This window comes from Nymphaea colorata, chromosome 1 (genome assembly GCF_008831285.2).
Source record: "Nymphaea colorata isolate Beijing-Zhang1983 chromosome 1, ASM883128v2, whole genome shotgun sequence".
Taxonomy (NCBI): Eukaryota; Viridiplantae; Streptophyta; class Magnoliopsida; order Nymphaeales; family Nymphaeaceae; genus Nymphaea; species Nymphaea colorata.
In genome coordinates, this window is record NC_045138.2 from 12,161,719 (window position 1) to 12,185,819 (window position 24,101).

At 38.5% G+C, this 24,101-nt stretch overlaps 1 protein-coding gene across 2 annotated transcripts in view; it reads left to right on the forward strand.

The window, feature by feature from the left end:
- The first annotated feature begins 4,733 nt into the window (after positions 1-4,733).
- Positions 4,734-24,101, forward strand: part of LOC116253946 (1-acyl-sn-glycerol-3-phosphate acyltransferase PLS1-like) — a 46,306-nt gene continuing 26,938 nt past the window's right edge. Inside the window, exons 1-6 of one of the 2 annotated variants that reach the window (XM_050076181.1) lie at positions 4,734-5,049; positions 5,357-5,479; positions 7,108-7,147; positions 12,269-12,342; positions 12,428-12,487; positions 12,834-13,459. In XM_050076181.1, the coding sequence (XP_049932138.1) occupies positions 4,969-5,049; positions 5,357-5,479; positions 7,108-7,147; positions 12,269-12,342; positions 12,428-12,487; positions 12,834-13,445 (990 nt within the window). In that variant the 5' untranslated portion in view covers positions 4,734-4,968 and the 3' untranslated portion in view covers positions 13,446-13,459. Of the gene's footprint in view, positions 5,050-5,356; positions 5,480-7,107; positions 7,148-12,268; positions 12,343-12,427; positions 12,488-12,833; positions 13,460-24,101 lie in introns of those variants that run through there. The other variant, XM_031628952.2, reaches the window with a different exon arrangement.

Consider the following 24,101-nt stretch of genomic DNA (forward strand, 5'->3'; position numbering starts at 1 on the left):
CTAATCATGCTAGCACCATATAAGGTCAAACAATAAGTGATCTGTCGTGTTTCATCTAAGGTCCCTAAGTTTAGGATACAAGAACCCAATCATTAGAATACTTAAAAGAATCTAAATAGAAAGAGGCACGAGTTGCTCAATCAAAGACAAGTCCTGCATAATCTTTAAATGGTAGTCATCCAAAATTTGAATATCCTATCTAGGCAATGAATCTCTAAACATCCTAACCCCTTTCCTGCAATGAGGAACACCTTAGATGCATGAATGTGGTCTTTGAGAAAGAGATATCCTAGAAGAAATGACTTGCTTGCCTCCATTTTTTTGAAAATGTAGGACCAAGGGAGATTAGACTTGTCTATCGATAAGAGGTCCGAACATTCTTAGAACATTTGCCAAGGGTAATCAGACCAACCATTAGGTTGTGTCTCTCATCATCTAGGATCCTATAAGCATTCAAAGGCAAACAATTGAACGGAGACGCAATTTTGAAGAAGCCAACTTAACATTAAAAAATATATATATAAAAGTTTTTAATCCTTGAAAAACCTTTTGAAATACCTCTAACTGCATCTTGAGGAATACAAGGACCACATATTCATCCCACGTTTAGAATTAGTGACCCATTCAACGATCTGGATATTCATCAACCAATTTTCTGAAAGAAGGTGGTATGCGTTCCAACATTAGCGTTAACCAAGGGTGGGAGTGTGTTCCATAAACCTATGTGATGCGTGAGTGAGATCTAACTAACAAAGGGGATTAGATATATATTTGGGATGAAGATTTTGTCTGACTAGGTTAGTTTTGAGTTCACGTTTTGGATATGGTCCAATCTAGGAAGTTGTATATAAATTTTTTGATTGAAGGGTCTAATATGATCCATCAAACAGATTGAATTTGATCCCAGGTTTGGATCAAAGGATTGATTTGATCCAAACTCAGGTTTTGGTTTTGGATTTGGTATCAAGGGTCAATCTTGTCAAGTTTAGATGTTGGATTTTGCATTTTGAGGATTTGGATATAGGGTCTAATCTGGTTTGGTTTAAATGTTGGATTTAGGGTTTGGGTCTGAGGACCTACTATCTGATATAGTTTAGTTATTGGATTTAGGATCTTGGATCTAAGGATCTGGATCAGAGGTTTGATATGCTCAGGTTTAGTTGTTGGATTTAGGGTTTTATGATATGAACAACACAATTTTGAGCTATCGAACTTGTTTGGATGAAATTAATGTTTTTTTCAAATTTATTTGGAAAAGAGAGGAAAAGAAAAAAGTTATAAAATTGACTATTAGGTTTGTGGATTGAATAGAACATGCTTAAGCTAAATAGCAAGAGCATAATCTCTATATGGTACCACCAACTCTTCGAGTGAAATATAAAAGAGAAAACAAACCTTTTTAAAGGTTTGAATAAAATCATCTCTCTGTCCCAATAGGACAAAGTTTATGAGGAAATCTTTGATATTCAAGGTTATATTGGTTTTTATAAAAGGATTAACTTAAAATTTGCATATTAGAACATATATTTTTTAAAGCCTTCGAAGGAAATGTTAACATCTTGGGTTTTTTGGAGAACCCAAGTTTAAGAACTTAGTAGCACAGAGATGGTTTTAAAATTCTTCAAAACTCAATGAGTTGATTTTTGTCACCATCTAAAAAAAAAACCTCCAACTCGAGCATGCCTTTCTAAGCCATTTGACCAAGAGAAAATGTATCTAGCTTGCTGTTGTTGAAATCCATGAAAAGGGCTTTTAGAGATTAATATGGTTTTAAAAACATTTCAAAATGTTGTGGGAATGTTTTAAAGTGTTGAGGGAGATTTTTCAAAATAGAACCATGCTTTAAGTAGGTTTGAGATTAAAATTGTGAAAGGATGGGGGAACACTCAAGATCGAGTAATCTACCTCAAACAAGACTATCAATCGTTTGATCATACAAAAATGTACCACCAAATATGTAGTTGTATGCGTGGTGGTTCTTGCCCACAAACTGTGTAAAAGGCCACTAGAGTGTTCATCTTCACCATGGTGTCAAAGATCAAAACATCATTGAAGCACTGTTAGTTTATTCCTATGAAGCATATACCCAAAACATCAATGCAGCTGTATGTCTCGCCTAGAGAAATATTGGCATTAGATACTATTTCTCCAATTGTGGCATAAGCCTTCGTTACCTTTCGATGTGACTTCAACATGCGAGCAATAACAAGAAAAGTCATGTGGTGGTGTGTTCAGTATAAATATTTTATAAAAAAATATTCTGCACGAATCTATTATAGCATCACTTCTCATCTTGAAGTCCCTCTTTAAATTATACTGACCTTCTTCTCCTTCAACCATCCCTCTTGCGAGTGCACATAAGTCCTTATAAGGATTCCCATTCGATCTTTATCATGACTACCCTTTTGACACAACCCATAGCATAATGTGTAATTATTTGTAGAAGTTGAATACATCCTCTTCATCATTAAACTCCATTCATTCATGTTGACCATCCATACATACAACAGAACAAACCTCTGTACTTTGATCATTGATGGCTGAATCTATTGAAGCATTTTTCTTTACTTTATGTGCATCCTTCCTATGTTTGAGAATCGATGCATTCACATAACCATCACCCATTGTATCATAAAAGTTGTTTGCAATTTGCATTTGCTTTACATCAAAAACAAATTGGTGCATGTCTAATATTTCCTCGGTCATGTCATGATCAACATATATAGTTGCATTGTCAATCTATAGTTGTGACAATTTTACATCTAATGCTGATAGAGTAGCATTGGTTGCAATCAATGCGTGACATCTACCATTTATCAATTTCTTGACCTACAATGGATATACCAATGCACATAACTTCAGTTTATTCAATTCAGATGTCAAGTATAGTTTTATTTCAGACCAAGAGTAAGCGACCTAAACACTTCAACAAACCATGTGATTATGCCTACAAATCGACCATGACACCTATCAGGCTGTCATGAAGGCATGAACAAACTGTATGATTCTACCAACAGAGGATGACACCTAACATACTGACATTAAGCCATGCACAAACCGTGCCATTCTCTCCATCAAATGGCCACAAGTAGTCGTCACACTGGTATATATCATGTTCCGATACCTGCATTGACTTTGTTATCAATCTATATATCAGGAGAATCGACTCATATCTCATTAGTATCATGTTAAGAATTTTCAACCATGATGTCTCCCCGTTAGACAGCCATCAGCGGTAATGACACTGGTGTCATTCTAGGCTACATGCTTAGTTTGGTAATCCATTCATTCATCATGTGAATGGGTCTAATGCCTTATTGACATCATGTGAGTGGGTTTAATGCCTTAATGACATCATATTTGGAGCTATGTCGGTTTCATATATTATCGGCTAACTTTTGTAAAAGATCATTTGCGTTGTTTTCAAAGAAAGGAGAATGTCAATTAAAGTATAGTTTTCCTTTCATCTTTGCTCGTTGATGTTGCCCTGCTTTGTCAACCTTCAAGCTTTATTGTGACTTCTTCTACATCATGCAACAATATCCTTGCTTCTTACCTGCTACGGCAAATGATAAAGTCTACATGTTTCATGGAGGTTTCTGAAGCATGTTCCCACGAAGGAGAGAGCAACATGTTCTCTTACTAAGTTTCGATTAAGGATAGAAGAGAACGTTTCCGTCTGAGGGAGAGCATGCCATTCCCTTGCATAAAGTCATTCTTGACACGACATGATTGAATATTCATGAAAATTGATAAACTGTTATGGACCATGACAAAATGACATTTAAGGAACCGAACAAAATGTTATGTCAATGATAAAATGACGTTCCGAGAATTTAACCGATGAACCATGTCAACACCGAACATGAAACTCAACGAGTGATTGAGTCGAGCATTGACAAAGCTATCCACAAAAGACACAAAATATACATCTCCAAAGGGTGGATGTCTCCCATGAGAGAAAATTTTTGGCTTTATACTAACCAAACGAGCCCTTTACTGGATTATAAAGTACAGCTCTTCAAGAGATTTGCTCAACCACTCGCTCCGTTCAATTTCCCACCCTATTCTAGGCGCCCTCTATGAGGAGCTCTTTTGAATCAGCAAAATATGCAGGATGGGTTTGGGTTTGGAGAGGATTTAATGCTCTTATATGGTAAAAAGCCACCATTAAATGGTCTAGATCAGGCAGGATATTGGTCGGATTTGCTCCATGGCAACAAATCACCTTTGATTTCTTTTTCTTTAAGCTCTAAATCCAGTGAAACTCATAGGGTGACTTGCTAACACAAAACAACACAAACACAAATTTTAAACCATGAAAGAATGACAAAGGCATGAATTGATATGTACAATATAATGTATTTCATAAATTTATTAAATTGGTTTAAAATTTTCATTGCGCATCCATAGTACATACACTGCATTCAACAATGTCAAAAGCTGACGTTGGGCATGTTGCACAAGCCCATCTTCTCAGATTTATTTGGACTTTCTTTTAGTGGACTTCTCTCAAAGTAAAACGGGTTATGTATATTTTATTGGTGTACAAAAATTTCATGCATCATATTAATGACAAAAATGTTCTTAATTAGTAAAAAAGATATTTTTTGTAAAAGAAAATTTAAAAATAAAAAAAATAAATTTTTTTTTTTAAAGTAATTTCTAAAATATTCCAACTACCTAACGTATATGTGTTACGTATGTGTTTCGTGCACCGAGCGCCACACGCAACTCTTGCTTCCCTCAAACCGCTCACAAACCGCTCACAGGTTGAAACGTTCCAAAGAGGGACAGAGAGTCAATCTGCTTTCGCTTCGTCGAGAGACTCCCTGCTGCCGAGTCTCGGACCAAAGTGGGAAGCGGCTTGTCCCAAACCTCATAGGCGAACCTTAGGCCCACTTTCCCGTCAAAGCCTCTCTCCCTTTCTCTCTATCTGGAACTCCCTGCAGTACCAGCGGGGAGGCAATGGCTTTACCGGTTGCAGGGGTCATTTTGCCGATTGGGCTCATTTTCTTGTTCTCCGGCCTCATAGTGAACGTCATTCAGGTACTTGCCCTGCCGATTTTGCCGCTAGTTTTTGCAACTTATTTCTCGAATTGGTGGGTTCGTTTTCTCTGGCTTCCTGTGGGGATCTCGAGGTAGGTTTATTGTGGTTCGACAAAATTTATGACTTCTGCTCGATGTCTTTTTGTGGGTATAGGAGTTTTGGGTGCAATCCAGCTTTGCGGAGCTCTGTCTCTATCTGTCTCTCTCTTTCTATGTATATCGGGATCAAAGGGATCTGAGTGTGGTGGGATTTGAGTGATATTGCTTTAGATTTTAATTTTCCTTTTCTTTTGGTTGTGGGTTGAAGGCTCTTATCTTCGTGTTGGTTCGGCCGATTTCAAAGAGCTTCTTCAGGAGGATGAACCGGTTCGTCGCGGAGTTGCTGTGGTTAGAGTTCATTTGGCTTGTCGATTGGTGGGCTAATCTTAAGGTTCTCTCTCTGCCTCCCTTTGGAACAAATCAATTGTTCGTGCTATTGGTTTTGCGAATTTGCTAGTATTCTTTTCCAAGAAGCAGAAGTATTTCTACTATTGTTAGATGTTGTAGCTGTAGTTACTATTTCTAGTGAAAGTTTATGCTGGAGGACGTATGAAAAGTTTGAAAGGAGAATAAATAGATAATCACATTTATGTCCTGCTCGGTTGGATCTTATGGAATAGTCCGGCTCCGATTATGAGTTAAGGTTAATACTCTCCCTTAGTTTTTTTGGCTATTGTCAAATTAAATCAAAGAAAGGAAGAAGAGAGTGGAGAATGCCCGGTAACAGAGTTAAGACCCCTTTTTAAGGGGGCTAAACTCTAAAATTCCAATTGAATCTCGGGTCTCAAAATCATAAGGTCTAAACTCAAATAAACACTAGAATAGAAGGCCCATTGAGTACCTGGCCCAGGCTTAGGCCCAAAAAGTGGGCTGTGGCCCTGGGTTGGCTCGACAAGGCCTGGTTCGGTCGATAACTCATTTTTAATATTATTTTAATATATATAATTATATATATTTTGTTATGATTAATTATATTTATGTATTATTTTATGTTTTAAAAATATATTTTTTTAAGTTAACCAGGCTGGGCCGGGCTCGGATTTTGGTTGTCAGGCGGGGCCCGGGCCATGGTCATGGGCTATGGCCCGGCCCGATGCTGAGGCCTACTAGAATATCCAAATAAGAAGAAATGCTATCTATCCTAAGATCTAGAATGGATAGAAAATCCGGGATGCAGCCCGCTAAACCATATTGTGTCAAGGTACCTCTTTGGTTCTGTGTGGTTCTACTCCTAGCTTGGACCATGACAAGTGTGGTGGTAGCAGTTCTCTTCACATCGACCTAGGCATCAAATGTGCAATCCAAACATAAGCATGCCTTCGATTTATTTACCATGTTATTAGGTTTAATATTCTTTAATGCAACATAACTTTAAATTTCAATATTTAATAGTTTACTTTCATGGAAAACTGAGCACCTAAAAAGTAGTCCAAAGAGTCATGTAGGGAACAAGCATGATCTATAATTTAGTTTCCTTGATGTTGGCATTGTATAAATCACAAGGATGTACCTCTGGTGTTATGGTGGGGCAATGCCCTTGCTCTCTCTCTCTCTCTCTCTCTATATATATATATATATATATATATATATATATATATATTTCTACCATGTATATTTGTTCTACAAAGTTAACTGTATATATGATCTTTATATTTCATAAAATAGAACAAAAAATTATGTTTTCCATTCCAATGCATAGATAGTATCTTACAAGCTGAGAAGCCTCAAACCGTTGATTTTTTAAGCTCTTATATATGTTTTAGACACAAAATGTTCTTCATTCTTAGGTTTTCGAACATGGAGAAGTTTAATTTTCTGAAAGACACATTCCCTGTACAGATATTTAAGTAGAGTGTATTACATCTGCATGACATTTTTCAATATGTAGACATGCACACACATATATACACAGTACAGCTGCTTGTAGGGCTGTCTCATGTAGGTTGAACAGTTCTCCTTAGGTTCACCTCTTTGTTGGTTCATAGAACGTAATATTCACAATCTGATGTTTTGGTGCAGGTTCATGTATATGCAGATTCTAAAACATTCAAGTCCTTAGGTGAGTACCCAATTTACTATTTGGATTTGCTGTCAAAAGTGCTAGCCGCTAGGACAAACCAGGCAATAACTTGAACTTGAAGCCTATGCAACATCAGGAGTCCAACAAATGAGAAACCAATAAAGTGGGCTATTAAATGTTAAAATTATCAACAAAACTTAAGCATTCTAGATGAAAAGCATATGACAATTGATTTATAACAGAAAAATAATCAAAATACTTAACCATGTTTCTTAAAAGCATGCCTGGGCCTCTAGTGATAGATTGCACTGGCTGGCTGTTTCTAGCTGAGCTGCCACTTGAGAATGCTTATACCATCACCTAGGTGCTGAGGCTTGCCAAGGCGCACAATAGCATAGGGTTATTTTCTTCAACAACTTTGATTTCTTCTTGTCTTCTTCTGTTGTTTGAGGTAGACCCTCTATCACACGGATACGTGGGTTTAGCCCACGTACCCGTATCCGATACGCGGACACGCATATCTGGATACGGGACACGGGTGGGACATGCCAAAAAATAAACTATTAATTTAATGTTTTTTTTTTCATTTTATCATTTTTTTTGTGATGCATGCAATTATTTCCATGAACAATCCTTTCAAATACTCAGCACTTTTGTGATAAAACAAACTTTCTTATAAGAGTGAACTATTAATTTAATATTTTTTTTCATTTTATTATTTTTTGAGAATATAAAATTTGCCATATCCACGTATCCAAAATTTTCAAAATTACCGTGTCTGTACCCGTATCACTGTACCCGTACCCATTTCGTACCCGCACCCATGTGACATAGGGTAGACCTTTTTCTCTCTTCTTCAATCTTTATGCAGATTTCTTTTTCTCATTATTTTTGCTGTTTCATGCGATTTTGCATTTGAAGTATATATGTGTGTGTGTGTGTGTGCTTCTTTGAATATTTATATCTTCTTTCTTAAGTTTTTAACTGCTACACACATATCTGATCTTTCTAATAATTTTTTCTTGCTTATTGGAATTATAATAGAAAACTGTTTTACAATTTGCTGTCTTAATATGGGTCCCAATGTCCCATGACTATTTTGATGATTTATGTTTGTCTTTTTTCCTAATTAAATTAGTATAAAGTTTTAGTCTAAATTTTAGGATTAGAAATTAGAATTAGATATTTACCAATAGTATTTATGAAACTTGAAGATTTTATATGTTTTAAAACATTGACAAGCATTTATGTTAAATTTTATGCTTACCATGCTATATGTTATTCAAATTTTAGTTGTTCAACTTCATAAATTTTGTAAACGTTAATTTTATGTTTATTGTCATGCTATGGAATATCATTGTGCGTTTTATTATTATTTGCTTAGAATGAATTGATTTTTATAGGTTTAGTTTCGTTGCTAATTTTAGGAGTTCACTATTCCATTTTATTGTCTTTTTCGGCGTCTGCTTGATGTGCCTAGTCCCAAGTGTCTAATCCCACTTCAATTTTTGAGTCAAGCCACTATATAGGCTGCACTTGTTGCTTTTTATGGCATGGATGCCAATAACAGTAAATATTGCATAACATGATGATAAAGACAATGAAATGACTTCTTGCCTAATGAGCACCTAAGTTATTCGAACGCCTTATTTAAGTGGACGTACCTGTGTTGACATGCCCAGACAAGGTTGTGAACCTATGTCACATAGGTACGGTAAAGGTACGGACCATTTTCAAAAAATTTGGGTGCGGTACATATATATATATATATATATATATATATATATATATTATGTCAAAAAATTTCAAAATGAATAACATATTCACAAAACATAGTATGGAAGTAATTTAACATTCAAATATATCAACTTTCTTGATTCTCCGTCGCATCATCAAGATTAGAAGGAGCACAGGTCACGCTTTTAAGATATATTGACATCACACTACTATCGAAGAGTCAAGTTATAGAGAAGGAGTGGATTTTCGAAACATTGTATGGAAGATTTTAAATGAAAAGTTGTGAGGAACTATGTACAAGAAAGGTTTAAACTTTAAAGTGAAAAAAGAAACAAGAAAAGAGAGGGAGATTTTTAATTTTCAACTAAAAAAATGGACAACTTTGAACTTGGTCAAAGTTGACCGAGTCCAAAAATGGACAAAAATGATCCCGGGTACGTTGACCGTACCCAGTACTGCGTTGACCGCACCCAGGGACGTACCCGTACCCGTACCATACCCGTACCATACGGGTACTCCTCCTTAATAGGAGTACCCGTGTGACATAGCTGTGAACATGTGTGCACGTCTGGACATGTCTCAGATGTTGTTCTGACCATGTGGGGGTGTGGCTAACCCACTGGAGGATGAATACATCTATTTTCTGACTAGGTCAAAATAACCAAGTCCAAATCCATCTAAAATTAGGGTTATTTTTAATTGTCACATATTTATATGTGGGAAAGGGTTGACCTTCAATTCCCTTGACAATTTGAGAAAACTCTTGAAGCAGAAATCCTGCGGTGCCCTTTGACCACATTTTTCTTCCGTTTGTAGTGAAACTTTGATGACTTTTTCTAGGAATTGTCATCCAGCTGCAAACTCCAGTGACTCTGCATCCAGTGAGTCATTTGTGCATTCCTGTGGCTCATTTCCTCTCCAGCGACAGTGATGTTTCCTCTTCCTCCCCCTTCTGTCTATTACTCCCTCCCTCTTCGACATATCCATCCCTCTTTCTTTCTCTCTCTCTCTCTCTCTGACTGTTCTCTTTCTCTGTTTTTCTCCGTCATCTCCCTTTATCATTCTCAGTTTCTCTTAGTATTTTTTTTTAGTTTTTTTCGCATGCAATGATATGAATATGCATGTCCATATTCTTTGTTATAAATCTGATAAGTGATACCACAGAATCACAGAAATGAATATGTTTGTGCTGGTTGAATCAAACACACATATGCTAGCTATATACATCACTCATCTGCAAATAATGTGAATGTGGAATGATACGGGCAATGTTATCACTGGCGTAGTGTATCGCGTATCGGTCGGGCCGACCTATACGCCGTATCGTAACGTATCGTAAACGTATCGTAACGTATAGTAAAATTAATTTTTTAATTTTTAAAAAATATTAAAAAATCATAAAAATCATAAAAAATTTCAAAAAATCATAAAAATTCAAAAAAAAAAACCGAAAAAACAAGTAAAAATCAGAAAAAATCAAGAAAAATGTATTTAAAGGAACATTCATCATTCATGTATATGATTATGAAGTATGAAGTATGAACTATGACAGTATGAAGTATGAACTATGAACGACACATTCCAAAATAAGAAATTAGACATTCAAATAACATAATAAGCAGCTGAAGAGAATTCAATTACATCACAATTCATAAGTTCAAAAGTGGAAACATATAGTTATCAATGCCACTGCCATGTAGGATCCAACATTATATCTTCACAAAACAAGTGAAAACATACAAATAAATGTAGGAAATAAGAGAAATGAACGATTCAACGGCAAAAATGAGTTATTTCTTACCTTCTTGGTGTTAGAAACCAAAAAACCCTCTTTCTCCAAGCTTCCCACCGTCCCGAGACTCTCCACAACAAGAAATAAAGCTTCTTCACCGGCAAATCTTGATGCAAATGGAGAAAATCTCTTCCTCCCACGTCTCTTGCAGTGTTTAGAAACAATAGAAGAGAGAGAGAGGAGCGTAGGTTTTAAAAAAAGACGCAAAAAAAGGGCCGTCGGGCCCCTTTGTCATTTTTACCCCATATCGTATGAGACGGGGGTGTATCGCCCGTATCGTACGATACGGTGCCCGTATAGTACGATACGGGCGATACGTGTGCGATACGCACGCGTATCGTGCGTATAACATGTATCGTATCGTTTTTGTTGATACAGACGATACGTATCGTACGATACGCGTCCGTATCGTACGATACAAATAACATTGGATATGGGTGTGCTACTGATAAGAATAGTTTTTTTTTTCTTTTTCTGATGCATGATCTATATTTTCTTTGATATGTAAATGATGCAAATAATTTGATCTTCCAGTGAGAAATCTTCCTCATTCTTTTTCCAGTCAATACTCTTGTTTGCTTCTTCTTCTTACCTTTCCTTCTGTTCTTTTTTCTTCTAAAACAATTTCATATCCCTTTTCTGAAATTTTGGATCTGAAACCTAATATGCTCTGACATCAAACCATAATTTTTTGTGTTGGCAAATCAAAGTTTGTTTGCCTCTATATTAGTTCGTATCTTGTTTTATCCGAGACATCTACAGATTTAAAATATTATGGTAGGTCTTCTGTCTGATCAGGTTCAGTTTTATCTGATCAGATCAGACATGCATTTTGCCTGTGTGTGTTGGCCGTGGCCCTGGATCCAACTTTCTTGAAGTTGCTCCGAACTCGTTTCCGCATCCATACCTGTACCCATGTGACAGAATTGAGCATGTTTCCTCATCTAAAATCTTCTCGATTTTCACAAAAGAGTATTTATACATATTTAATAGTTACATACTTAAATATGTATACTGTACTTTATTAATATGTGTAGAATACATTTCATACATACAAGATACATATTAAACATTTCCACATCTATAGATTATGCACAATAACTGAAATGAAAAATGCATGAAAACTTACTGTTTACAAAGTTAAAGGACAAAAGGAACAAGAATAAATGATAACATAGAAGAAAAGAAAATATGAAAGGACAAACAGAAGAAGAAAAAAAAAAAAGAAGCATTAGAAAACATAGAGGAAGATGAAAAATACAAAGGCAAAAACAGACTAGAAGAAGAAGAAGAATAGGAGGAGGAGGAGGAAGAAGAAAACAAGAACAAGAAAAATGGAAGAAGAAGAACAAGTAAGAAAACACGAGTCAATATTTTACTATTTTTTATTTTTTGCGTGCTTTAGTTTTTTTGGTAACACACCCTACTTTTTCTTTCCTAGTCATGCCTAGGTAATCGATGGCCTGGACATTTTGACAAGGTTTGTCTCCTAGACCCAAGGGGGATGGGGACCTACCTTTCCTTGGTGCCCCTTTGACAACATGGCTATTTGGATGTCTGCTTTGCGTAAGTTCATTTTATGCTTATCATGTTTCATCATCGTAATCCCTTTTGTTAATGTACATTAACAGGTCAAGAACATGCACTTGTCATATGCAACCACAGAAGCGACATTGATTGGCTTGTTGGATGGGTTTTGGCTCAGGTTTTGATTAAACCAATGTAATACTGTGTATGCATATGAACTTTGGTTGTTTCTGATGGCAGTTACTTTCTGCTGCATGTTCCAGCGCGCTGGCTGTCTTGGTAGCACACTCGCCGTCATGAAGAAGTCATCAAAATTCCTTCCGGTGAGCATTCAGGTTTTTATATTTTGTTTAGATAAAAAATGTAATCATCATGGTCATGAAAGCTGCCAGATGCTTTAGACTTTGTAAATAGATAACTCTAATGTGGTTGACCTTTTCTTCTCGAAATTGAAAAATGTTGAGGTACAAATATTACACTAATAAATCATAGTATTTGTTAAGACGTGTTTATACTCAGTATTAGGCTTGAGAGGGCACTTGTGTAATAATGTTTCTTTTAATGACTTTCTTGTAACTTATCCCTCTCCTCTAGTCTATATAAAGAGGAGTTAGGGATTCTTTCGAGGTTAATCAAAGATTAGTTCTCTTAACTTTATCATGGTATCAGAGCTCCAGCCGTCTCCTCCTCAGCGAGTTGTCGCCGACTGAGCGGCGCCGCCGCCGCCTCATCGGCGTCAGTCGCCGCCGCCGCCTCATCGGCGTCAGTCGCCGCCGCCGCCCTTTGCCGCCCTGTCCATTGCCGCCTCGCCCTTTGCCGCCCTGTCCATTGCCGCCTGATCCATCCCTGCTGCCCCTCGTCGCCCTACCCATTGTCTGCCTGCGCCGCCTCCGCCTGTGCCTCCTGCGCCCGTCTGCCTGCGCCCGTCCGCCTGCGCCACCGCCGCCCGTCTGCCTGCGCCCGTCTCCCTGCGCCCGTCCTCCTGCGCCCGTCCGCCTGCGCCGCCGCCGCCCGTCTGCCTTCGCCGCCGCCTCAACGCTGATTTTTCCTCTCTGCGTCTTTCCGCTGCATGCTGCTCCGCCGCTGCTCTGCACGCTGCTCCTCCGCTGCTCTGCACGCTGCTCCTCCGCTGCACGCTGCTCCGCCGCTGTTCCGCCGCTGCTCTGCCCGTGGTTCTGCACGTTGATTTTCTTCTCACCGTCATCTCTGGTATCTCTCTTCGTTCAGCTCTGCTGTTGCCTCTTCTCGCCGATCGGACTTCTGGATTGCTACCTGCGTTAACTACATATTGCTTCATGATCAGCATGTTGTCTTTCGATATGTGATTGTATTCTTTTGCCTGCACTTCCTATTCCGTGGCTCGGTTTCCTCCTTTGTGTTGAAAGATGTCTGAAATTAGTAGTGGCGCTAATACCTCTTCCTTTGTATCGTCGGGAGAGATGAAGAGTTCCCCATTTTCCAGCATTATCACCAAAATGGATGGGGGTAATTACGAGATGTGGGCCATGCAAGTAAAAAGAACTTTGATCGCCCATGAGAAGGAACATCTCATATTGGAGCCCGAGCCCGTACAGAAGGTAGGAAAATATACTACTTGGTTTAAAGATAATTCATTGGTTATGGTATGGATTGTTGGTACTCTTTCACAAGAAATTGCAAATGAAGTCTTGCACAAGGACAGTGCAAAGGATATGTGGGATTCCCTTGCTGCCACTTATTCACAGGCAAGAAATGAAACGCGCATTATGCAGCTTCATCATGATATCCATCAGATGCGCCAAGATGGCAGACCTCTTCACACTTATTATTCTAGTCTCAAGTCCATGTTTGAGAGACTGAATAGCTACTTTCCCGCATGCAAGTGTGAACAACAAAAGGCATACAGAGATATGCTTATGGTAGGGGTCTTTCTTTCTGGTTTAGACTCTGTTTATGAATCCGCAAAGAACCAAATGCTTACTAGTCCCTCGATTCCTCCTATTGATGAGGCTTACAGTAGGCTCAGCAGAATTCCGATCTCTGCATCGACTGTTCCTGATACCACTTCTGCTATGCTTGCTACTCGTGGCAGAGGAGGACCCTTTTTTGCCAGAGGAAGAGGGGGCCGTGGCCGTGGCAATACCCCTTCGCGCCCTGTATGTCAGTTTTGTCACCGCATTGGTCATACTGTGGATAAGTGTTGGCAGAAACATGGTCGTCCAGCTTTTGCAAATCAGACTGTATCTACTGATTCTCCTGAGCAGCCTAAGCCTCAGCACATGGTATCCTCCAGTGAGTTGCATGTAGATGACATTCTCTCTCAGTTGAGGCACTTGATTGGCGACAGCGCCCATCCATCCCCTGGTCCGACCACTTCTACTGTTCCTACCGCTGCGAGTGCTTCTTCATCTGGTATGTATTCTGCTTGTACAGTCTGCTCTCCTCCTGACACTACAGATTGGCTTATTGATTCTGGTGCATCGACACATCTCTGTGGGGATAAGATGCAATTCACCTCTTACGTCCCTACTCCACCGGGTCGTTCGGTTATTCTAGCAGATGGAAAAGATTCACCAGTTGTTGGACATGGAGAGGTCCAACTTACTTCATCATTGCCGCTGCAGCACGTTCTTCATGCACCAGAATTCCCCCATAGCCTACTTTCTATCAGTCAGATTACCAGAGAATTAAATTGTCGTGCTATATTTGACTCTTCCTCTCTTGTGTTTCAGGATATACTGACGGGCAGGGTGATTGGCAGTGGCCGTGAACAGGGAGGTCTCTACAGGCTAGTGCACTCCTTTCCCTTTGCTGGATCTACCTCGTCGGGGTCGTCCTCATCCTCGGCTTATACTTGGCATTTACGTTTTGGACATCTCCCGTTTCAGAAACTGCTGCATGTTCTCCCTCAGCTGTCTCATAAGTCGTCTTTTCAATGTGAGTCTTGTCAGTTAGGCAAACACCATCGGTCATCCTTTCCTCCGCGGTCTAGTAGAAGTAGCCACTCTGTGTTTGAGTTACTTCATTTTGATGTTTGGGGCCCGAGTCGTACTCCTGACCTTCAGGGTCATCGGTATTATCTTGTTGCTGTTGATGATTACAGTCGTGTTAGTTGGGTTTTTCTTATGAAACACAAATCTGAAGCGGGTCATGTAATCAAAAATTTTATCAATGAAATTCTGACTCAGTTTGATACTTGTGTCAAGATTGTGCGCTCTGACAATGCTCTTGAGTTCTGTGCTTCCTCTTTAGAACAATTTTTCAGGGATAAGGGTATCATTCACCAAACTTCTTGTGCCTATACCTCTCAACAAAACGGGGTTGCTGAAAGAAAACACCGCCATATTCTTGATGTCGCCAGAACCATTATCATACACAGCCATGTTCCCCATTCTTATTGGGGAGATGCTGTTCTTACAGCATGCTATCTTATTAATCGCATGCCGTCATCCGTGTTGGGAGATCTTATTCCTTTCTCTGTTCTTTTTTCTGACAGAGAATTGTTTTCTGTTGCACCTCGTATTTTTGGATGTGTTGCCTTTGTTCAGTTACTTGGTCCTGGGCGAGATAAGTTATCCCCTCGGGCTATCAAAACGATCTTTGTTGGTTATTCCCGCACTCAAAAGGGATATCGTTGTTATGATCCTTCTACTCGTCGATATTATGTGAGTGCTGATGTTACATTTTTTGAGTCCACCTCTTATTTCTCTCCCAATGGAACTCAATTAAGGGTGCCTGAATTTAGTGATGAAGTCCACCTTCCTTTACCTCTCATGAGTTATCCACAACCCGTTGCTTCGCGTTTTGGGGCTATCTACCAACGTCGCACTAAACCTGTTCAACCTGCCCCCTGTGCTCCTGTGCCTTCACCCAGCATGCCCAAGGTACTTCCTGAACACACAAATCCTGCTGACCATTCTTTATGTGATGATGCCACAGGGGACTCTCCAGAGCATGCTACTGGTCCTCATATTAATGAACTTGATATGCCTATTGCTCAAAGGAAAGGCAAACGCAGTTGCACTATGCATCCTCTCTCTGGTCATTTGTCCATGGCTCGACTCACTCCTACTTACCGCCAGTTTGTCAAGGGACTGTCGGCTGTAGCTCTTCCACAGACTCCTATGGACGCTCTTTCTGATCCCAAATGGGCCGCAGCTATGCAAGAAGAGATGGATGCCCTTCAGTCTAGAGGCACCTGGACACTAGTTACTCCTTCATCTGATGCAGCTATTGTTGGTTGTCGATGGGTGTTTACTGTTAAATACAGAGCAGATGGCAGCATTGAGAGATATAAGGCTCGCTTGGTTGCAAAAGGCTATACTCAGACTTATGGGGTTGATTATTATGATACCTTCTCTCCTGTGGCACGACATGCTTCTTTACGGGTTCTTCTCGCTGTTGCCGTCAGCAAGAATTGGTCTCTATCACAGCTTGATGTCAAAAATGCCTTTCTGTATGGTGACCTACATGAAGAAGTGTATATGCAGCAACCACCAGGGTTTGTTGCTGAGGGGGAGTGTCAGAAAGTGTGTAGATTGAGAAAGGCAATTTATGGTCTGAAACAAAGTCCTCGAGCTTGGTTTCAAAAATTATCAGAGAATATTGAGTATGAGGGCTTCAGACGTTCTTCGGCTGATCATTCCCTTTTTGTCAAGAAAACTTCTACAGGTACAGTGATAGTTCTTGTCTATGTTGATGATATCATTGTTACAGGGGATGATATTCAGGGGATTTCCAACATCAAGGGCGTCCTTGGACGACACTTTGTCACCAAGGATCTTGGTGAGCTACGCTATTTCCTAGGTATTGAGTTTGCCAGAAATCAGAAGGGTCTTATCATGTGCCAAAGGAAATACGTTACTGATGTCTTGCAAGAGACAGGTATGCTAGGATGTCGACCTGCCTCTACACCCATGGACATCAATACTCGCTTGTATGATGATGATACTGAAGATGTTGATGCTAGACAATATAGAGGGATTGTTGGGAAGCTCCTATATATCACTGTTACTCGACCTGATATTGCCTATGCTGTCAGCAGAGTGAGTCAATTTATGGATAAGCCCAAGAAAGTCCATTGGGATGCTGCCATGATGATTCTCAGGTATCTGAAAAATTCACCAGGAATGGGACTCTTCTTTCAAAATGGTACATCTCTCACTATATCTGTGTATGTTGATGCTGATTATGCGGGATGTCACCTTGACAGAAAATCCACTACTGGGTTTTGTGTGTTTATTGGATCCAACTTGGTTACATGGAAGAGTAAGAAGCAGACAGTGGTTGCCAGATCAAGTGCAGAATCTGAGTATAGAGCTATGGCTCAGGCTACTGCTGAAGTTATGTGGGTTAGATCTCTGATGTTGGATCTTACTGTGGAAGTGCCTCTTCCTATGCAATTGTTAGGTGATAACAAAGCTGCTCTGTTTATTGCTAATAATCCTGCTTTCCATGAGAGAACCAAGCATGTTGAAGTAGATTGTCACTATACCAGAGACATGATTCAAAAGGGGTTTGTAAGCACCTCCCATATTTCAACTACAGGGCAAACTGCTGATATTTTTACTAAAGCTCTTGCAAGAGGACCATTCCAAAGTTGTTGTTCCAAGTTGAGCTTGTTTGACATATACGCTCCAACTTGAGGGGGAGTGTTAAGACGTGTTTATACTCAGTATTAGGCTTGAGAGGGCACTTGTGTAATAATGTTTCTTTTAATGACTTTCTTGTAACTTATCCCTCTCCTCTAGTCTATATAAAGAGGAGTTAGGGATTCTTTCGAGGTTAATCAAAGATTAGTTCTCTTAACTTTATCAGTATTTGCATGTCGATGAATAGCTTAGTGATGAATAGTTGTAAACCTGAAAGGCTGAAACTCATATCACTAGTTTGTCATCAATCATGAATTTGCAGATTTCATTCAGAGTGATGAGAAGTTTGTTGTTTTTCTAGAAAGGATAATGATTTTGTAGCTAAATGGACATATATTATTGCATTAGAACCATTTTCACGTCTTATTGGAAAAAGACGCTTATAATACGCCAAAACAGAGTCAACCGTGAATAAAACACATCTTTTTCAAAAAAACACCAGAAAATAAAAAACGTGAAAAAAACGCGTATTGTGCGCGTTTTTTTGCGTTTTTTTCATATTTTTTATGATTTTTTATTTTTTATATTTTTAGGATTTATTAAATGTTTTAAATTTTTTAAAAATTTGCTGAGATTTTTCCGTTTTATTTCCGAGACATACAACTTTGCCGTATTATACCCGAGAAATTCCTCACCGTATAATACCCATACACGTTTTTTGTGAACTTGATACTAGAATGTTGTCGCATGTTACTAGAATTGGTTTCTTTAGTTGCTGTTTGAACCTAGTCAGCACTGATCACCAAAGAAATCTTGGACATACTATAGATAATTGCCTTGCAAGGAAATTTGCATGACTGCTTAATAAGATTATTTGTAGCTGCATCTGATTGGTTCTGGAATTCCACTGCTTCTAGATGGCATGATGCTGCTGAGTTGTAACCACTTCCTGCCAAATCAAGAGTCTTAGTATGTTTGCCTTCTAATAGTATCCTAAGCTACTTTCAGTTAATTACATTTCGACTAATAAGATCCAAGCCTTGTAAATACTAAACACCCATTGGCCAGCTTGTGGTCCATGAATTGCAACAACTGCACAGACTGATGTCATACTCTTGTGCAGAAATTGGTGCAATGCTGAGGTGATTTCATTAGGGGAAAAAGAAAAGTGGTTGGGTGGAATTTACATCTGTTAGGAGTTCCAAACTCTACTTATATCATGATCTTGTAAATCTAGAATAAGGAATACTTGGGAAATGTCTGGGCTCAACTGGACTTTCCATGTTTACAACTAGATAACATGAACTGCGATGTTTGACTGGCATTGGATATGTTTCACTGTATCTGAAGAGGAAATGTTATGACAAGGCACCTTATCGATTTATAGATGCTATGGCTCCATGAGTTTTGATGTTGGTTTTGAGAAAGCACCTTATCATTTACGGATGCTATGCCTCCATGCATTTAGATGTTGGTTTTGACAAGGCACCTTATCAATTTATAGATACTATGGCTCCATGCATTTTGATGTTGGTTTTGGACCTTTTGGTGAAGGGAAGGCCTAACTGTATTATGGGAGATTGTTTGAATGTGCTTATCAGATGGACATGAATCAACTTCATTTATGATGAGATGACACTTTTCCAATACGAGCTGGACTTTGATATGCAATGTGAGAAATTGACATGGTACAATGAAAGTGAAAGTATTGGGATTGCCAAAACTATTTTCTGCCAGATCAGCCATCAAAAGTGCTATTAGGAACAAACTTTTGTGAACTAGTGCCTCAGTAATTCAGTTGAGCATGTGGAATTCCAATGAAATATTGTAGATTGATTTCTTTATGGTCATAACATTGGCTGATCTAAAAGCTATATTGCAAGTCTCAGATATCTTCCATGTGAAATGGTGATGCTTCAAGTTAACATGAACAGCTAAAACATATGAAATTTTTAAAAAATTAAATAAAGGCAGTGAAGATGGTAAAAGTGTCATGGCAACAGCATCCTTCTCATTTCTCAAGATATAAGCATTTAAGATTTTATGTCCTATCCTTTTCCAGATAATTGTTCAGCAGTCTTCTTCTTTAAACAAAATTTTCTTAGTAAAAAAGCTTGGTTTACATTGGATGTGGAGCAGCCTTCTCATATATCTAGAAACATGTTACCATTCAGGATCCTTCCTTGATCTCCTTCATGGTGGTGCTCTACAGGGTTCATCACTATTACTGCTATAGGATGCTCACCTGGCAAATGTTTGGGATCAGTTTCTAATTCGCCCAAACTTATGGTCATGCCATTGTCTTACTGTTTCTGGGCAGTGATTGGATGCCAAATATAAAGAACCGCTCATGGTAGGTAATCAAGCATATGATCAATTACATGTATGTGCTATTCATTCTCTCTATGCTGCAACCAGAAAAGAAGAAAACTAGGTTGGTTCAAATCTTATATTAGGGCAATCTTGGCTCTCAAACTGTTCACTGCCTCCTTTTCCTTGATCAATAATGGGACCAAACTTACATCAGGATGGAATCAGAAAGCTGAAAAAAGAAGCTTCTTAACGTAGCACAAGATCATGTTTACCTCCCCTTGGCAATGTTTGCTTGTAAAACCAAGCCATCTCTAAGCGTCCCTTTTAAATGTTTTAAAATTCGCTTAACTGCCTTCATATGTTACATGGCTCATGCAGGAACTGAGAAAACTAGTTAACTGACTAAACAATGTGTGAGTTCAGTGCTGCAGCATTCTAACAGGACTGATATTCAGTGGGGTCATCACACAGATCTTCATGATAAGCTGATAACTTGTAGTAAAAAAAACTCGGGGTGATCAGTTTACAATATTCCATTCCATGTTACTTAGAATACCAATCAGAAATTTCTGTTGAATAAGTCATCTTATCTCCTTTTTTTTCAGTGGGGTCATCACACAGATCTTCATGATAAGCTGATAACTTGTGGTAAAAAAACTCGGGGTGATCGGTTTACACTATTCCATTCCACGTTACTTAGAATGCCAATCAGAAATTTCTGTTGAATAAGTCATCTTATCTCCTTTTTTTATCAACCTCGATCCTAAGGAAATAATGCAAATACTTCCAAGATCTTTCATTCTAAGTCAACTATTTTATCTCCAATATATGATCATCTGAATAGCTTGTAATGACAACGTCATCGGCATGTTTCAACAATAAGGTGACGACACTTGGCTGTTTGAGGATGAAGATGGACTGATTTTAATGAGATTGCTGAAATCCTGTGTCACATGGGCACGCCTCCAAAGGGGGCGTACCCTACCGGTACCGGTACGACACCGGTACCGGTACGACACCGGTACCGGTACACCGGTACCGGTACCGGTACGGGTCTGGGTACGGCCCCGGTACGCGTTGACCGTACCGGGGACCGTATCCGTCCAAAATTGGACACGGCCAACATTGACCGGGTCCAATTTTGTCCATTTTTTTTAAATTTTATTTCATTTTAACGTTAAAAAAAAGGTAAAACGAAACCCTCGAAATCCTCGACTCTTTACCTCTCGTCTCTCTCTGGCAAGAAAAAGAACTCTTGTCTCTCTCCGGCGAAGCAGCGGCGACGACTGCGGCTTCGGCAGCGGCGACGGCAGCGGCGACGACAGCGGGTTTCAAATCTCTCTCTCTCTCTGTTTTCCGGGCGATGGGTTTTCTCGCCCCCCTTTGGTGAAACCTATAGCCCAGCCGCTTCCTCATGTGTTTTGTGTGTTTATTTGTGTGTGTCAATGTGATTTGCAGCTTGTTTGTGTGTTTTCATAATAAAAGGGCTTCTTTTCATTCTTCACTGTCTTAGAATATGAGGCCTTTTCATTCTTCACTGTCTTAGAATATTGTTGAATGTGGATTGGATTTGCCGGCAGGGCATGTGAACGAGTGCTGCACTCATGCCGTTGTACTGCATGAGTGCTGCATGTAGAATTGTAGATATTAATGTTGGCAAATTTGTATTATACAATACAAATTTGCCAACAATACATTTTTATTGTATATGATTTTGCACTACATGGTCCCTGTTAACTGCGTCTTCCCTAGTTATTGCTGTGAGCCTGTGATATATCGTTTCATGAGAGGATTCATCTATTTTGAATGTATTTTGAATTATGATTTATGAATATGACGATATGTTATTCTGTTTGTTTGTAATTTTTGATATAGATATGTGCAAATATATTTTTCTGCATTTTTTGACATATATATATATGTGCGTACGGCCGTACCCCCGTACCCAAGTTTTTTGAAAATGGTCCGTACTCGTACCAGTACCGGCACCCGTACCCATGTGACATAGCTGAAATCCAATTTTTTGTGTTTCAAAGGAAAAACTATTGAGCCACAAACAAGACATTTATTTTAGCCCATAGAGTACTCTTTTCAGTTTGCACATATAACTTTTGGAGTCCCCATCCATATGTCTAAGAGTTGATCTATGTAAACCTTCTTTTATAGGTCTCAGTGCAATGAAGTATTCTTAACATCAACTGATTAAGTCATCATCCATGCTCATAGGCAAGAACCAGAATGACATGAGTGGTCCCCATTCTAATAACCGGATTGCTGAAGGTCTCATTGGAGCCTTGGGTTGCTTGTTGGGTGAGTCCCTTGACAACAAATCGTGTCTTATACAGTTCAATGCTCCCATTGGATTTATAGTTTTAGTTTATTTTATGTACTCATTTAGATCCGAACATCCTCCTAGAGTTCCTACCAAGCAGTGAAGGCATAATTTACCGAATGCTGCATGGTGCTGTTTTGGATATAAATACAACTTTGCAATACAATTCAAATCCCTGTTCACATATATGAAATTAAATCACATGTTGCAATACAAAGTGAAACCATTCATCAGTTATGTTTTTACCGGATTTCAGAAGTAGTGAGTCCAGGTCGAACTCTGGGGACAACAATTGAATATCAAGATATATATAATCAAGACTTGGTGAATTTAAGTGGAATCAAGATAGAACAAACACAGTATTACTCAAGTGAAGTATGTCTGTTAAACGAAATTAAAAGTCCACAAGATAGTTCACTAATGCCCAATGGTGTTGCATGGATTCTTTCGAAGTAGTACACGATTGTCTTTAAAATACAACAAAATTCTAATACAAGTTGAAATTAAAATCCTAACTCTAAAATGGTGGCTCTCTTGAGGATGCTTGATGACACCTTAATCTTCATTAGCAGCTCCAATGTCAAACATGGACAGTTCTTCATCCTCCTTGATGAGTCTTGCTTCCCTCTTGAGCTGGTTGCAAGATGCACAAAAGAAGTTTAAGCTGCATAACAAGTTAGAACACAAAATGGCAGTAATGCAAGGGTGCCAAAGTACACAATAAGACATCCTATGTATATGCGTGTAAGTGTCTGCTAACCGGCTGTTAATGCAAAATACAATCAGCTTCTAGTATCTTTTATGTCAAAAGCATCTAGACTTGGTTAATGTCGGCTAGCCTAAGTCTTAACTAGTTTGCTTGCATTTTGTCCGTGAACTCAAGATACACAAAAATGATCCTAAAAGGCTAAAAGCCTAAAACTAAGACACAAAATACTGCAAACCATAGTTTTGAAAAATAATATTCTGAACCAACAAACGGCAACAAGAAATGCACCAAAATAACAAATGTTCAAGCAAAACGTGCACTTTCTCTCTCTAGAACAATTCATATTTAAAAACTAAGTCTATCTACTAATTAACAACTAGTTTTCATCTGAAACTGTTTTTTTAACAAAAAGTAGCTATTTTCCTACCAAAGATAATACAGTCGAAATCTACCTAACACAAAATTGCGGACTTTTTTTTCTCTACAACCTGAACATCAATTAGTAGCATGCTCAAGCTAAATTGGCTAAAATTAATTACTAACAACTACTCTTTATGCTTCAAAGAAGATAGAACTAATTAATCTACTAACTACAACAGAAATTTGCAGTAAAAATATCGTGAAAACAAGACAAAACACCTAGACACTATGTTTGGAACCTGAAAAACAGTAAAGAGCAGTTTGAACTATTAAATAAGTTATAGTTAAAGACAATGACTAATTTTGGCTTAAAAACTGATTCACAGGAAGGATAATCGTTAATCACAACTAGAAAAACAAGATTTAAACTAGAAAACTGCAGTTAACTACTGCAAGTGTAAACCAAGTCTACACTAGCCAACAATATTGTAAAACTGCTAGAAAATGTAAAAACCTGATATATACTAATAATTAGATAGTAACAAGCATAAAGCGCAACTTAAACATTTCTTCTAACTACAAGTTACATAACAAAGCAATGGATTCAACTACAGAAATATATAAACTAAGAATTTATAGTAGAAATTGTAGAA